The 18078-nt window shown below is 37.3% G+C and overlaps 1 protein-coding gene across 1 annotated transcript in view; it reads left to right on the top strand.

The window, feature by feature from the left end:
• Window positions 1-18078, top strand: part of Dennd1a (DENN domain containing 1A) — a 480539-nt gene that overhangs the window by 117288 nt on the left and 345173 nt on the right. Inside the window, 1 exon segment of the mRNA XM_042678648.1 lies at window positions 17163-17212. Within this exon segment, the coding sequence (XP_042534582.1) occupies window positions 17163-17212 (50 nt within the window).

The following is an 18078-nucleotide window of genomic DNA, read 5'->3' as shown; positions in this document are numbered from 1 at the left end:
GCGCTCTATCACTTCAACCACAGCACCACTTCCAACTTTTTCTTTTTCTTTTTTTTTTTAACCAGGGCTGAGAACCGAACCCAGAGCCTTGCGCGCACCAGGCGGGCGCCCTTCCACTGGGCTAAACCCCCAGCCCCCACTTCCAACCTTTTCTGCTTATGTGGTGCTGAGGACTCAAACCCAGGGCCTCATGCATGCAAGGCAAGCACTCTACCACTGAGCCACCTTCCCAGCCCGCTTTCTGCTCATTTTTTTTATAGAAAAACATGCTTTTATTTAACCATCTATATATTTATTGGTGGTGTAAACTACTTTAGGAAGATGGATGGATTTTTTTTTTTTGGGGGGGGGGGTCCAGTTGTGAGGCCTGAACTCTGGGCCTGGGTGCTGTCCCTCAGCTCTTCAGCTCAAGGCTAGCACTCTACCACTGGAGCCACAGCGCCACTTCTGGCTTTTTTTTTCTTTCTGCTTATGTGGTGCTGAGGAATCGAACCCAGGGCCTCATGTGTGCAAGGCAAGCGCTCTACCACTGAGCCACCTTCCCAGCCTGCTTTCTGCTCATTTTTAACAGCCTGTCTTGCATCATAATATGTGATTTGCCCTGACTGAATTATTTACTCTGCCCTCAGCTTTTGATGAGTACTTGGAGTATTCATTCCTTACATCCTGTTGTGTATATGACTGTATATTTACAGTCTGTGAACTTTAGGTATAGAAATGTTTGAAGCCAGGGTTCAAACCCCCTTTTAGCTGCTAGGGCAAATAAAGGGCTCAGTGAATAATAGGAAGTATTATGAGCATGGAGACTTTACAGTGATGATGACTTTACAGTGATTTGGGGCCAGGATGCTTGAGTATGAAACTCAGTTTGGTTAGTTATCACTTTGAGAATTCATTTCCTCACTTGTAAGCTAGAGATGACCATAGTAAAGACCTAATAAATTTGTGGTTAGGATTAAGTGAGAACAAAAACAACAACAAAAAAGGAAACATACAAAGTGTTTAGAATAATACATGTTTGGTGTTTTTTTTTTTTTTTTTGGTGGGTCGTGGGGCCTGAACTCTGGGCCTGGGCGCTGTCCCTCAGCTCTTCAGCTGAAGGCTAGTGCTTTCCCACTTGAGCCACAGCACCACTTCTGGCTTTTTCTGCTTATGTGGTACTGAGGAATCGAACCCAGGGCCTCATGCATGCAAGACAAGCACTGAACCCTGTGCTACCTTCCCAGCCAATACATGATATTAAATAATACTCATTAGTTGTATTGCCTCAACAAATACTAGAGGTAGACTTAAGGTAGCAAAGCAAGCCTGTTTGGGTGTTGTCTTGTCAGGTATGTAGGTTGTGTATGATAACCTTCATTTCTAGTATTTCAAACACATCTCAGAAAGAATTCTGGAAAACCTTTCCATTCTTTATTCATACTGTTCAGAATGAAGTTTAAAAAAGTTGTAAGGTGATCAAGAAAAATAAGAAACAATTTCTAAACATTTATGTTCTAAAGTATGTTCGAAGCACTAAAAAAAAAACCTTAAATGGTGATAAAGAGGTTTCAAGTATTTAAAATTTTTTATTATAGTTGTAAAAAATCTGTATGTTCAGACTTCTGTGCATAAAACCTCAGATATTTGTTAATGGGTTCCATTGTCCTTGTAAACGAATGCTTTTGATTGGAGCTAGTATTTTGTATCATTATTGTAGCATTCATTTAAAAAATACTTATTGTATGCCATATAGTAAAGATTCCTTTGGCCAGTCATTAGGAACTGTGTAAATCTGGTCAACTTATGTTTGAAATGTATTATAACATGAAGTTCAAACTGTGAGTGTATAGTGTTGGTGACTAGAAGTGAAAGGTGTTTACAAAAATACTTGATTTCCCACCCCCCCAGGGGAAACTAGATATTGAGTCCAAGGCTTTGCACATGGAATTATCTTTTAAAGGAAATGAAATATATCCAAGATTATTTACTTACCAACCTTTTAAAATATGTATGGTATATTTTACTATACAGTATAGTATTGTTTCACATTGCTTTTTTTTAAGTCCCTGAAATCTTCTTATATAATGTCTTTGTCTAAAAAATACAGATTCATTTTTAAAGCCAGCTCACTTGTTTTGTTGTATGAGGATCCTTAGGTAGAACTGATAGTGCTGATAGTGCTGTCCTTTTACTTTGACCATGTTTCTCTAAGAAAACCTAAAACATTTTTTTTTTTTTGGGTCCGGTCGTGGGGCCTGAACTCTGGGCCTGGGCGCTGTCCCTCAGCTCTTTAGCTCAAGGCTAGCGCTCTACCACTGAGCCACCTTCCCAGCCCCAAGAAAACCTAAAACATTTTATACCTGGTTATACCTCTCTCAGAACTCAAGAGATTCTTGCCTGCTTTGTACCAAGTCTTTCAGACCTGGTACCATTTATGGTTGTTAGAAAGCCAAAAATTTGATCTATAGTAATATATTAATAATAAATAACTTATTCAGTGTCCATGGTATGATCTTTGGCCACCAAATTTGAACTAGGTAGGATAAACCAAAATGTTTTAATTGTTTAAACCTTGTGTTTGAATATGTTTTGAACCAAATACAGTTTTATATAACATGTAGCTTTAAAAGTATAACCTGTAAAATTGTTGAGAATTATTTTTATCAGAGCTTTCTGCCAACCTACCAGATACTTGCTTTGGGAGATTTAACCTCTAGCAAGTTGAGAAATTTCTTTGAATATTAAAAGTGTATCTGAGGCTGGGCATGTTGACATACACTTATAATGCCAGAATTTGTAGTGCTGATGCAGGAAGATTCAGGGTTTGAGGCCCACCTATACTGTATAAGAAGATCTTCTACAAATAAATAAATAAGAAAGAACGAACGAACGAACAAGCCGGGCTTGGTGGCCCAAATCTATAATCCTAGCTGTTCAAGAGGCTGAAATCTGAGAAACTTGGTTTGAAGCCAGCCCAGGCAGGAAAGTCCATAAGATTCTTCCTCCCATAGTTAACCCACAAAATCTGAAAGCGGGGTTGAGGGGTTGGGAGTATGGCTGAAGTGGCAGCACACCAGCCAGGAGGGAGAGACCCTGAGTCCAAGTTGCAGTGTGCACGTGTGTGCGGGCATGCACATGTGTACACACACATGAAAAAGGAAAAGAAAGAAAAAAGCTAGTTGGGGTGGTTCATGTCAGTAGTCTGATCTATTTGGTAGGCTTTGATTGGGAGGATTGCAGGAAATTTCAAGAGCTGTCTTCTCAATGGAGGGATGTACACCATAGCATAATACCTGTTATATTAGCTACCGTGGGAATCTAAAATTAGAGACTTTCGGCATTGGCTTACACCCAGGTAGGAAGGCAGACCTTATCTCAAAAATAACTGGGTTCCAGTGACTCATGCCTATAATCCTAGCTATTCAGGGGCTGAGATCTGAGGATCAGTGTTAGGAAAGTCATAAGATCCTTATCTCCAATTAACCACCAGAAAGCCAGAAATGGCACTGTGGCTCCAACTGGTAGAGTTGCTAGCCTTGAACAAACAACAAAAACATCTCAGGGACAGTACTCAGGCCCTGAGTTCAAGCCCCACAAAGAGGTTGGAGACATGTTAATGAGACACTTCAAGTGCAAAGACCTGAGTTCAAACCCTAGTTACCACCCCCCCACCAAGTCTTATAATAAGTAGATTTAATGGTAGCTAGAAATACTTTTTATTATTCATGTCTCATTTATTTATTAAGAATGTCTCCTCCCCAATAAAGTTTTTAAGTCATTTTGGGGATAAGCTTGGTCCAAAGGAAAGGTAGAAAACAAATACCCAGTGTTATATAAGATTGACTTTTGGATGTGTCACTTGGGTTAAATGCTTTTCAGTTTTCAGCCATACCATCTTCATCTGTGAAATGAGGAAGTAGTACCAACTTGGTAGAATTGGCAAGAAAAGGAGCATATTACCTGTGTTTAGACAAAAGTCTATATACATTCCTGTATTTGTATAATTCAATGAATATTTTCTTTTTTTTTTTTTTGTGGGTCCAGTTGTGGGGCCTGAACTCTGGGCCTGGGCACTGTCCCTCAGCTTTTCAGCTTAAGGCTAGCACTCTACCACTTGAGCCACAGCGCCACTTCCGGCTTTTTTTCTTCTTGCTTATGTGGTACTGAGGAATGGAACCCAGGGCCTCATGCATGCAAGACAAGCACTCTACCACTGAGCCACCTTCCCAGCCCTCAATGAATTATTTTCTATCAAAAAGAAAATGAAAGAGGTTTTGATGCTCCCATGTAAATAATATCTGAAATTGTATTATTTCTGAAACATAAATTAGTCTTTAAGGAGCCTGAAGTCAAGTGATTGAAACCTAGGTATTCTAAATATTACTCTGTCTCATTTCCTATCTCAAGGTGAATAGATGAAACAGCTCTTTCATTACCTTCCTTCCAGACAAGCCATACTTTCCCTCTGTACTCTTAGTAACTACAGCATCCAATCCAGGATACTAATGAAATTTATAGGGAGTACCTTGATTACACAGAATCATAAAGACATAAATGGGATGGTTACCCTACCCTAAGATCTTTAGTGGAGTAACACAGCTTTCAGCATTCAATTCATTTTTAAGACGATCATAATATCTACATAAGAGATTATTAGTATAGTCATTGAACATAAGCAAAACTTTATAGTTGCTTTGTCAGTCCATTCTCAACCCCTCAAGAGAACAGATAACCAGTGGCATATGAGAAACAAAAGGCTGCCTAGGTTGATTTCATAAGCTGAAGAAACTTAATGAGTCAATTAAAAATTATATGCATGAGCTGGGCATCGGTGGCTCGCACCTGTAATCCTAGCTACTCAGGAGGCTGAGATCTGAGGATCACGGTTCAAAGCCAGCCTCGGGAGGAAAGTCCAATAAACCAATAAACTAGAAAACCAGAAGTGGTGCTATGGCTCAAGTAGTAGAGTGCTTGCCTTGAGCTGAAGAGCTGAGGGATGGTGCCCAAGCTCAGAGTTCAAGACCCATGACCGACAAAAATAAAAATAAAAATAAATAAAAATTATATGCATGATTTCTATATTTTTAGATATAAATAATAAGCTTTCAACAGAAATTACTATATATAAACTGAAGTAGACTTTTCATTTTGATGTGAAGAATAAATATAAACTATAAAGCTTGATTTTTTTTTTTCTGATAAATTCAAGTCTTAGGCTTTAGCCTATATAGTCTCACTGCTTCCTGTAGGATTAAAAAGAAAGCATGTAGACTGTTAGTAAAGTGTAAGGCAATAGTGAATATTTAATGCTATTTTTCTTCATCTTAACCACAAGACTATCATCTAATCACTCTTCAACATTCACTTGATATTTCCCTTGTGTCAGGTATGTTGCTAGAAATCAGCAATGAATATAATCCCAATCTTAAGATACTTCACCAATTCCCACGGTACACATTTTTTCACTTTAACACCTCCAAAATTGGAATGTGTGTTGGATAGGACATCATTTTATTTGCAGCAATTTTTTTACTTCAGTAGTATTTAGAAATACTAGTTCTGTAAATCAATAGCTTCTTAGGCATAGCAGATTACTGCCATTAGAATGATCATGCATGTTGCCAGGTAGGAGTGGCTCATGCCTGTAATCCTAGTTACTCAGGAGGCTGACATCTGAGGATCACAGTTCAAAGCCAGCCTGGGCAGGAAAGTCTGTGAAACTCTTATCTTCAGTAAACTACTCAGAAAAAACTGGAAGTGGCCCTGTGGCTCAAGTGGTAGAGTACTAGCCTTGAGCACAAATTGGCTCAGGGACAGTTCCCAGGCCCTGAATTCAAGCCCCAGGACTGTTGATCTATCTATCTATCTATCTATCTATCTATCTATCTATCTATCTATCTATCTATCTATCTATCTATCTATCTATCTACCTACCTACCTACCTACCTACCTACCTACCTACCTACCTACCTACCTACCTACCTACCTACCTACCTACCTATCTATCTATCTATCTATCTATCTATCTATCTATCTATCTATCTATCTATCTATCGTACAGACATACATATATGTTTCTATACAGGAAAATGGGCCTTGGAAGCTCAGAAGAAATAAGAGAGCTGGTTCTGAAGAGAGATTTATGATGTTCTGATGAAATTTGTAGTTTGTTTCTCTCTTTGTGAACACAAGTCCTCCTATGGTGAAGGTTTATGTTAAGGCTTAGATGTCTTTCCCTGCTCTGGGAATGTTGGACACTGAGGTCAGTTTGCTAATTCACAGATTGGTTCAGGATCTCAGGTGCTGGTTGTTGCTCACTGAAGTGCCAGGAATTCAAATGAGTTGCTTGGATAAGGTGCTGGAAAACCATGTACAAGGATCTAAACTCTTCAATGACTTCCAGAGGAATTGAATTGAATCCAGACTCTTTGCCATGTCCTCTATAAGATCCCTCATGATTTAGCCTAGGTCTGTCTATCCAACCATAACTTCCATTCTCTACCTTACATTCTCTGTTCCAGCCTGACAGACTCTTTTATGTTCTCTGTTCACTAGCCCTTGCTTCTGCTATTTCTTTTGCCTCCCTCCTGTTCCTCTCCCATTCTTTGCTTCTGCGTCTGTGGAAGTCCTATTGAGTTGTCTCAATTCAAAATGTCACTTTCTGAGAGGTCTTCCTTGACTCGCTCATCTAAATTTAGGCCCCTAACATTTTATCTAGGGCTCTGGGTTCTTTTCTTCCATAGCTCTTTCCCGTGGCAGGCACCTTGCTCAGGATTGGTAAACTGTAGCCAGTTGGTCAAATCCTGGTTGGACTGTTTTTTGTATGGCCTGTGAATTATGATTTCCCCCCATACACCTCTTTTACCCTCTTTGAAATTGTGTGTGTGTGTGTGTGTGTGTGTGTGTGTGTGTGTGTGTGTGTGTGTGTGTGTGTGTGTGTGTGTGTGTGTGTGTGTGTGTGTGTGTGTGTGTGTGTGTGTGTGTGTGTGTGTGTATGTGTTTTAAAGATTATGTGACAGAAACTGTAAGTGACCTACAAAGCCTAAAATATTTACTGTCTGGCCATTTAGAGTAAAAAGGAGTTATTGTCTGTTAGGTTTTTTTTTTGTCGGTCATGGGGCTTGAATTCTGGGCCTGAGTGCTGTCCCTCAGCTCTTCAGCTCAAGGCCAGTGCTCTACCACTTGAGCTACAGCACCACTTCCTGTCTGTTAGGTTTTTAAAAAGAGGTAGGCAAGTAAGAACAGCACCACGCATGTGGTATTCAGGTAAGGGGTAGGTTTATTCAGTAGACCTGCTGGGACCAGACCATGTTGGCCCTCCACGGGGCTGGGAAAGGCCTGGGAAAGAGAGAGAGCTGGAAAAGAGGAGAGAGCTGGGAAAGAGAGAGAGCTAGAAAAGAGCTAGAAAAGAGAAGAAACCTGGGAAAGAAAGGTGGGAAAGAGAGAGCTGGGGAAGAGAAGAGAGCTAGGGAAGAGCTGAGAAAAAGAGAGCTGGGAAGCAACTGGGCCTGGGCTAGGGCCTGGGTGGAGAAAGGTGTGGCCACATCAAATTCAGATGTGACCTCAGCAGATGCAGTTGTGACCTCTTCCAGGTGTGCCAGTTGCCTAGGTAATGCAGGACTAGGTGGAGACTTTGCTGTGAGGAGGGTGGAGAAGGGTAGAGTCGGCTTGCCATCCAGGAGCAGACCTTACATTGTCTTCTTTAGGTTGCAAGTTGTCAGTGCACTGAACTTAAACTTTTGCAAGAAAAGCTTAAGTGGTTGTGATTCTACAATATGCTGTCTTAGGGCTTTTCTTTGAAATAGAAATAGACTTACATATTGAGTCTCAAGAACTTATTTCTAGTGGTGGTAGGTAAATGTTTGATTGAAAACTGTCTGTGTGGCTTGCCAGTACATGTGACTTGTATATTGTATAGTATGTCAGAGGAGTTCTGGAAAATGTTCACACTTATACTGATCCCATTGCTGTACTTAGTTTGACTATTCACTGCATGTTACAGCCAGATATCCAAAGTAAAATAAAACATATGTATAGGGCTTAGATATTTTCTTTGCTGTCTCTCTGAAGAGATATTTACTAGTTTTGAAAGATTCCTTGAACACTATACTTTAGAACATTTATGCATTTTTTAAAATTTCAGGAGAATGAGATGTCATCAATTTATTTGGAATATAAATTTTTCAGTCCAGAATCATCTTTATAGCTTTCCTTTGGAGTCTGTAAGTTGTAGAAAATAAAAGTTCTAAAGTTGGAGATGACTGTTTAGTGAAACCTTATCTAATCCACTACTAATTGACACTCCCTAAAGCAGATTAGATATTTACATTTTAATTTTGATATTCTGCTCAGTGTTTGTTGACATTGTCTAACATCCCTTGGCACTGGATAAATAAAGGCTATTATTTCCTTTTCAGCATTTTCAGCTATTATTCTCATGTAAGAGCTAATAAGCAGAGGTTAGATATATTATCCAACTATGATCCTGTGCATCAGAAGCTAGGAGCCTTGATTAGCATGCCTTGTTAACTGATGGTTTCAGTTTCATACTGGTAGTGCTAGAATAATTTGTATAAACCAAGCAGTACAGATTCCTTATTTTAGCACTAAGACTTACAAAGGCTTCTTTTAGCAGCCTTTAATTTTGTACTTATGTATGTGACATAGCCTGTGGCTGTGATAGCTACTGTGAATCTGCAGTTGTTTGGGGATGAAAGGAGGAGGCAGCTGGAAACTCCGTAGCTACATCTAGCTGTCTACCTAGAGAAGGCCTTGATTTCAAGTTTATCTAAACAAGCTCGACTAATCCCAACTATCTAGGGGGATCCACTGTCAAAACAAGCAGCGTGGCCCTGAGGCAAACACAGCTATACAGAAATGAAGGCTGGGGCTTCCAATACTCCGATGACTGCATACTGGAGGCTTTTTTCCCCCCTGAAAGAGGGTAAGAGAAGTAGAATTTGCATAATGCCTTTTCATTGGAAACTTTTGGAAAGCTGACAGACCTCCAGCTTATAGATCTGTAGCCACAATACAGAGTCTATAGGAGAATCCTTGAATGACCTAACCATATTGAAAGAAAATATAAAAGCGGCCAAGTATAGCCAAGTGAGAGAGGAAAAGAGGCCGATGCATTGTCTAACATCTGCTGTACTTCTCGTTAGTTTTGTTCTTTGCTATTCTGTGTGGACTTTGGAGAAGCCTAAGACAGCCTAACATGAATCCTATAATCTTCCTTCTGAATATTTATGTAGTGTGCCAGCTTCTAAGCTGTCCTTTGCGTTTTCTTACTTCCCCCTCATTTTCATGCTCTCAAATGAGGCCAACATTTCAAAAGCTAAATAAATGTTTGTGAATGTTTATAAAAGATTTGCATAAATTTGTCCTTGTCTGACAAAGATCACTTTTTTCTTATGCCAGTTCTGAAAAAAATTTTTATAAAGGTTTTGGTGCTTGTCTTGACAACAAAGTCCTGCATCCCAGAACAATGATTGCTGATTAAGTGGGTATGCAATTGTGACTGAATAGGCTTTCAAGATACTGGGTAAAAAAGACCCATCATCTGAAGGCTGAATTATAGAATTTAGAAAAATGTTATCAGAAGTACATATGTAAATCAATTTTTTTCAGTACCATATCATTAGGTAAGAGAAAGAGTTCTTATAAGTTAAAAAAAAGTATAGCCACCCATGGTTTAAAAATAATTCTCCTGTGTAAATTTTAATAATTAGACTGTTTCAATAGCTCAGAATATCACCTTTCTTTCCTATTTGAACTTATTTAAAAATAATCTTTAGACCTTTAGGTATTTTCTAGAAACTGTAAGTCTCCCAGTGGCATGCGCTAATGTAGTTACCAAGGAGGTGATTGGAGAGAATTTACTAGGAAATAAGTCCTTGATATCTGATGCTCAATAATACCTTGTAAAAATACTAACTCTGAGAAATAGGTGTCAGGGCTTAATTACAGGACACACACACACACACACACACACACACACACACACACACACTCTCTCTCTCTCTCTCTCTCTCTCTCTCTCTCTCTCTCTCTCTCTCTCTCAGACACTTGTGCCACTGATGTGTTTACTGAATTCATTTATTTTTAAATTTGGAATGGATTTTGAGGGGTAGCACCGGAAGTTGTGGGTAGAAGTGCTAATTTAGTTCAGAGATACTTGGGAAGATTGGCAGGAAAGAGAGGTAACAGCCACCTCTGTTAGTCAGTCCTTTGCTTGTATTGGTTTAGAGGTTTAAGTTGTCATTAAGGCACAAACTAGAGCCACTTCTCTGACACAGTTTTTATCACATCTGCTAGGCTTGTGTCCCAAGAGGAGACGTGGAGAGCAGTGAATTCAGCATGGGCCCATTATCGACTGCTTTTTCGTGTGTTGTAAAAGGACTGAGACCTCAGGGAGGCTTGGAGCCTCCTCCCGTGTAATGTCCAAGTCAGATTTGAAGGACTGGTGGCAGGAAAGCTTTGGCCTTGGGGTGTGAATTCTAAGAAATAGAGGCACAATTAAGTTTAAAAAATTCAAGGACTTTGAGCTTGATAATGAAAGATTTTTTTTTTTCCTAGACTAATGTGAACAGAGAAGATGCCCATCTGTGCACATTTTTGTGTGCATTTAAAATATTTAAAAGCTGACAGCTTTTTAATATGCTTACAAAATAGTATTTCTATCAGTGCTCTCCCCCCCATTTTCTTCTCTTTTTAAAATAATATCTTCCTAAAGGCAAGTTGTTTCTTGAGTGAAATCGTGTTTGCAGTTTTACTGTCGGGATCCTATTCCTTTGGTATGTGCTGACTTGTGGCCTCTTTCCCCTGCTTTTTTGATATATTGGAAACATGTATGTTCAGATTACAAGAATTAAATTAGAGAAGTGAAAAGACAAAAAAAACTTTAGCATAATAATATTGAGTTTAGGGAATTTCAGTATTAACCACAAATGCTAATAGTAAGTGTTAATCAGATCATTTGTTCATTTTTTAAAGTATTAGAAACAAGCTTTAAGCATTTTATTGGCATTTAACACTGACCTTATAAATATAGCTCTCTCATTTTCAACTCCTTTTGCTGTAAGGTTTAATGTTAATAAAAGGAAATCATGGAATAGGTGATGTTATGTAGTATTGTAACTAAAGAACAACTTTTTAAAAAGGTGAATTTTGAAGCAAGTAAAGGGTACAAAAAGACAAAAGTAATTTTGTAAGATTTTTACAAAAATAAAAATAAAATAAAACAACCTATGGGTGGAGATGGGAGGGAGAGAATGGAAGAGAATGAGGGAACAGATGACACTGTAAGAAAGGAAATGTACTTATGACCTGACTCAGGTAAATGTGACCCTTCTGTTATATCACTTCTATAATAACAAATTGACTTTAAAAAAAAAATCTCATATTTTTACTCTGGACTTCAAAAGTCATGGAGATTGAGGTCTAAAAAGTAGTTTTGGAAGTGGCTTTCTTATTACAGTAAGCCTTCCTTTGTGTTTTTGTACTTAATGTCCTTGATAATTTAGATATAAAGTTTATCTGATACATGCTTACAGAATATGATTAATCATTTTTTTCTTAGAATTGCATCATTGACTCTAAATAGTAGACATACAAATTACCATATTTATAAGATATGCATGGCTCAGAATTAATTAAAGTTTAGGGGAAAAGTACGCTAGGAGTAAATATTGAATTTTCCTACCAAAAAAAAGGAAGCAGACTCTGTAGCACTTGAGCAGTGTTGTTAGGAATTTGACCCGGCTTTTATGTTAGTGTTGAAAGGCCTTTCTGTAAAACCTCTTCTTCACAACCTTTTTATCTCAATAAAAAAATAAAATAAAAATTTGGTTTTAGCCATATTATTGGCTTTTGGATTCAATTTAAGTTTATAGTGAGGGAGACAAATTTTATTTCCTGTTTTTATACTTAGGAAACTTCTGATCAACATTCTTGAACTTGATGCTAATTAAGCTTTCAAGAACTTCTGCTTTTCCCTTCTTAATCATAAACATTTAAAACCTTTTTGTGTACCCTTAGACTCCCTGGTTTTAACTTGACATGGCTTCAAGTACAAATTTTGTTAGCTTTTTGTATGTTTGGATTTTGTGTGTGTTCTGTTTTTAACTTTCAACTTGAGTTTTAAGATGATCAATCAAAGGCTTTTCTTTCAAGTTAGTAGCACTGCTGTCCATTGCAGGATTTAGAGGGTCAGCATTTCCCTCATGCTATTAAAAAAGACATTTAAACATAGAGAGTATTTTAGGAATTTGAGCTCTGCTGATCTTTTCATCCCATACCTATATTTTGAAATGAACAAATAAATTAGATATACGAAACCTAGGAAATGTTCCCCATTGATTTCCTTCTGTTCCTCTTTCACTGTCTTTTTTTGGACAAAGGTAAATTATCAACTTGTTCTATCAGCTTTCAGCCAGCCACAAAGAGGCTAATTGTGGCTTTAAATATTTTAACATACATTCATTTATTCACAGTATTTTCTGCACACATTGTATTTTCTCTAAACTATTATGGGGAATGTGCCTCACTCCCTGACTCCAGTGGTGGATACTATAGTCAGGCTTGGGCTTTTATCTTCAGGTAGCATTCATTTGTGGAGTGTATAAATCTGTATTTAGCTGCCCATTATTTTCATCTGCTACATAAAACTAATGTTCATTTATAGATTTCAGTGAAGCCAGGCAACCAAAGTATTTGACATCTGAAACAAGGACTGTAATAGGATTTCCTACATCCATATTTGATGTGAATTATCCAAACCTCACAATCTAAAATCCCAGCTAGCTTCATTGAATTTAGTCTTCAAAGTTTTGCTTCCAGACAGTATTCTGTAGTGGATATTGTAAGTATATAACATTACTAGGTTTTTAAAAGAATGGCGCCAGTGGTTCACGCCTGTAATCCTAGCTACTCAGGAGGCTGATCTGAGGATCCAAAGCCACTGGCGCAGGAAAGTCCAAGAGACTCTTATCTCCAATAAACCACTAGAAAACCGGGAGTGGCGCTGTGGCTCAAGTGGTAGAGCGCTCGCCTTGAGCTGAAGAGCACAGGGACAGCGCCCAAGCCGAGTTCAAGCTCCACGACCAACCAAAAAAAAAAAAAAAAAAAAGAATGGCTTAGTGCTAGAATGCTACCTTCTCCACATTGGTATAAACTCCCTTGATGGGCTTTCTGACTAGAATTAGAATTTAAATTGGGTGAAATGAATCCAGAATAGATGAAGATGAACCATGAGTTCATTTCTGATCTTCATTTCATCAAGTATTAGTTGTGTTAATAACTTTGGTTGGGACTGTGAAGTTTGAGATGATGATCTTGTGAACAAAGCTTTGTAGACATTGCTTTCCTGCTACATTGTGCAATCTTCTGTTTTAATATATGCGTAACTGAAAGACTTGTGTGACTGCCTCCCTACCATACTTCCTCCCTGCCCTCTCAGCTCCTATTTTTTCCCACATGAAGTATCATATATTTTGTTAGGAAGAAAAGCCCTTTTGGAAATTGCCAATTTCATAAATTGTCTGGTGACACAAAGAGGTTGAATGCTATATTCTTGTCTCATTTATTTTGAAAACTTTAGTACTGAACTCACCTTAATCAATGAGCTCAGTGTTGTCTCCAATAAGTTATGTGTTGGATATATTGATTGGAAGGGATTTTAGAAAACCCGTCTGGGGTTTATAATGTCAGCAGTGTTTTGATTATGAAAAGAGTTGGAACCTGGGGACATGGAACCAGGTGGTGAATGTCCTAAAGCCACTGGTGACATGGTGGACTGGTTCCCTCCTGGGACCTAGTTCATGCCCTGCACTTTAACTGTGGTGGCTGGCTACTATAGATTCACTTTTTTTGCTCATTAAAATGTTAAAAAATCAAACTGTACATAAAAAGATTTGTGAAAATATAAACTTGGGAATTGATCTGGAGAGCTGGCACACAATCCGCCCCACCCCCTGCCTTGGCAATGAGGTCATTTACATTTCATCAGCTGGGCTGGACCTCTGAGATCCCATTTATGTGGCAGTAGTTGAAGTTGTACTGAGGCTGCTTGTCTGAAAGAGCTTGTGTGGGGGAGAGAACAGGAAAATTGCTGTAGACAAAGGAAGTTCCATAGCCAGGTTCTAGAAAGAAAAAGGGTTTGGTCACAGTTAATGACTGTTTTCCCAGTAAGGTTAATATTGAAAGATGTTAGGGTGTGCTTCCATAACTAGAATGCTGAAAATAGATTCCCATCAGGGTTGTAAAGCCCACCCCCCCCTCCCACCCTTCCCTTGGAGAGTGGCTTTTCCATATTTGAATAATTGTGTTTACTTTGGACAAAGAGGATAAAGCAGTTGAATATTTATATGTGAAGAAAGCATCGATGTTAAGAAAGGCAATTTATCTTAACAGTTTTTATTTATAATGAACACTGCCTGTTTCTCCTCCCTCTTTTTCTCCTCCTTTTTCCAAACTGAGAAGTAGATATTTCAATTCTGATTGAGATCATGTGTAAATATGCCTAGCACCAAGTAGATGCTCATTTTTGTTTTCCTCTGACAGCATGCCACCATCTTGTTTGACTTAAATTGGAATATCAAGCTTTCAAAATAACATAAACATGAAGAAACATGTTGTAATGTACAAACCTGTCCCTACATTTGCCTATATTTCCTCTACTTTCTCCTACTGTTCTTCTCTACTGCTTAATTAGACTTATCTCTGTTTTTGTGGGTACAAAGGAAAGCTTGTGGAAGGTGGATTACACTCAGCCTACATTGGGTATTTTGATATTTGCACTAATATTATCTGACAGGCAAGTTCATGGTTGGTTATTACTCTTGACATTAGAAAGTGGTAAGTAGTTTTGATATTGTAGTGGGTAATAAGTTGGGCATATTAGATTCCTTTTTCTTTGCTGTAGAGCGCAGTGCTTTCTCATAGCCATGGGAGTTCTTTCTTTCAAAAATCTTTGAGGCCTTTTGCTAGCTCATCTCCAACATAGAGTAGAGAAGTCTTTCTGCACCTGAAACTTTTGAGAGGTGAAAGATAAATGTCTTTGTAGCTGATATTGGCAGTGAGTGAACATTTGGTACTAAGTTTTAAAGCATGTTCGGTACGTACTTTGAGGTTAAGAGATACTTTGTGGTATTATTTGAAACAGAAGAATCCTTGTTGTTGTTTTTTATAGAGGCATGAGCCACCAGCTCTTGGCTTAACATTCTTAACTTTTTAATTTTTATTTATTTATTTATGTCGGTTGTGGGGCTTGAACTCTGGGCCTGGGTGCTGTCCCTGAGCTCTTCAGCTCAAGGCTAGTGCTCTACCACTTGAGCCACAACGCCACTTCCACTTGTTGTTTTTAAAATACACATAAGTCACAAAGTTTTGTTTATGTGTATCACTGTACATTTCATAATTAAAACTGAAGACATTAAAATAAATGTTTTATATGGTCTCTTTTTGTAATACTTGCATGATAGGAACATTAAATATTGAGAAATTACTCTTGTTCCCATTCCTTTATTAGCTATTGCAGTTTATTTACATAATTGTTTTAAAAATGATATATATATATATATATATATATATATATGAACCTGTGAATGCTCCGATAAAATTAACAAATTTATAGATAATGCCTCTCAGAATATGCTAGCCATTCTTGTTTACTCTTTCTTATTTTTTAGTTTCCTATTTATCATTCTTTCATAACATGCCTTAACAGTGCTGTGATATACATAGTACCAGTTCAAGATGATATTAAAAAATAGGATATGCTCAATTGAATTATGTAGGCGGAACATGCTCTGGCAGAGCAAGTCAATGTGCTTTCTGCTTCATTGAGTGGGTTATTAGATTGATGTGGTTTATTTCTTGAATGATAGAACTGGTTTTAAAAATAAATGAAGCGAGAAGCATCAATTCAGTTAGCATTGATAACTCATTATTATTGGTTAGAAAAGTGCTACATTTGTAAACTGATCTTTAATTTATCACTTGGATTAGTATTTGCAGTGGGAAGGTTTGTTTTAATTTGAACCAGCTTCTCAGTGACTGAAAAATGTGTTCTTCATTTTGTCTTGAAGTTGGATTTTAAATAGTTAAAAAGCAAATCAAATGCATGAAAGGAATACTTTTCAAAATTTATAACATTGGTCTATGAACTTATGATAAGCACCAACTGTGGACTGTCCAAACCTGCAGTTAAACTGAGCTAAAGTAAATTCTATGAAGGAAGTAGCAGTTAATTACTTATATATGTGGTTAGTAATGTGTCTATATACTGGGTGTGAAAAATGTGTCTGTTGGGAAAAGTTCCACATCACTGTAGATGGTGTTGTATGTACTAGCATCCTTGTCTTAATTTAAAAATACTGTTTTTCATGGATAAGTCTTTGAGATGTCATTCTAGTTTTTGTGCCCTTTTTTTGAATAATGTGTTTGGCTGATACACCTCTGTATTTGTATTTTTAAAAAAGGGATTTAAACTAATACTTTGGTTTGGATTTTAATAAACTGAAAACAGGTATGTCTAATTATAGTAATGATATTAAGCTAAAGACAGTATATACTTATAACGGTTCCAGCTTGATCCCAAAATTATTTTGTGACAAAAATGTCAACTTTTTTATAAAATAAGTGGTTGTAAACTCTAAAAAAATATTGCTGACAAGGTTCAAAGACAATGAACTTCAAGTTGGCTTTCTGTTCTGCTGTAATTTTGCCTATTGATGTTGGGAAGTGTTGTTTAATCCTGGCCCCCTCTGTTCCTAGGTAACAGGCAAAAACAGTGCCAGCAACAGCGGCCCTGCCAGGCCAAACCCATGTGGCTTGGTGTTATTCACTCTGATCCATATGGTCAGGCTGGAGATGGTCCCTGGAGGGGTGTTAACACTCTGCAACCCAAGCGCCTCCCTCCCTTTGGAGCTTTCCTGCATGGCTCCTGCTGCTTACCCATGTGTGATTCTTGATTAATTTTTCATTTTTAATGAAGTTTGATCATGTTTATTATTTCTCATGATTGACTGCCTGGTACTCCTCCTTGTAATTGATAAAGCCCATATTTCTTCATCTGTCTCCTCTTTCTTCAGGGTAAAGTTGGTAGATTGTGTGTTGTGGTTAATGTTAGATTTATTGGTCCCATTAGATGTATAAATTATCTCTCTTTCTCTCCACAGGAAGTTCTACAGACTTTGACCAAGTTTTGTTTCCCCTTCTATATGGACAGGTAGTGTCAGATTTTCAACTTTATTAGAAAAAAAAAGTGTCATAAACCTTCTATAGAAAATAAAAACCATACCATTCTTAACATTCTGTCTGTTTAACCATGATTTAAAGCATCTATGTTCCATGGAGAGTTGCAATATTTTCTTTTCCTGGGGATTTTATTGATACCATCAAAAAGTTTAAAGCTTAGAGCTTTGTATTCGTTAGTTTGTGATATATGTTTTGGATGACATTTAAGTTTTGATTTTGGTTATCAGACTTAAGCCATGATAAGAATGGTTGGTGTTCAATCCAGTACTATTTAATTTTTTCTTTAAGTGTAAATGTATTTGGCTTAAACAAATAATATTACATGACTCCATGGTCTTATGAGTATTGTATAGATGTGGGTTTTTCCAGTCTTTAACTTATACTTTAAATCAGGATAGGCCTAAAAAAGCCTGCTCTTTCAAAGGCATGTTTCTTAGACTATTTTAAATTTTGTCTTAAGTGATTGAGAGTGTTTAGTATTTCTCTGGAGAAATCAGCATTAATACTGAATTTGGCATTCATACTAAAAAGTATACAACTATCTAAACATTTTTCTAGTATTTATAACCATTTTCTAGAAAGGTACAAATATAAGAACTCCAAGGTAATTAAAACAATCCAAGGTTTATTTGTGGTGAACTTATTTTTAAAATAAGCCATAGTTAAATGATAATATTTTGGAAGTTTTAAAAAATTTTACTTTATAAAATTGTAATTTACTGATTATATTAATAGAATATCAATACAGCTGTCTTTGAAAGAAATGTTTACTGTAAGTTTTCATTATAGTTGAAAATACTATTTTTGTAATCATTAATTTGTTCACTTGATTGTTGT

The sequence above is a fragment of the Dipodomys spectabilis genome, unplaced genomic scaffold (genome assembly GCF_019054845.1).
Source record: "Dipodomys spectabilis isolate Male_0828 unplaced genomic scaffold, ASM1905484v1 ptg000046l, whole genome shotgun sequence".
NCBI classification, from domain to species: Eukaryota; Metazoa; Chordata; class Mammalia; order Rodentia; family Heteromyidae; genus Dipodomys; species Dipodomys spectabilis.
The sequence above is the reverse complement of the archived record's forward strand: the minus strand, read 5'-3'. Positions and strand labels throughout refer to the sequence as shown.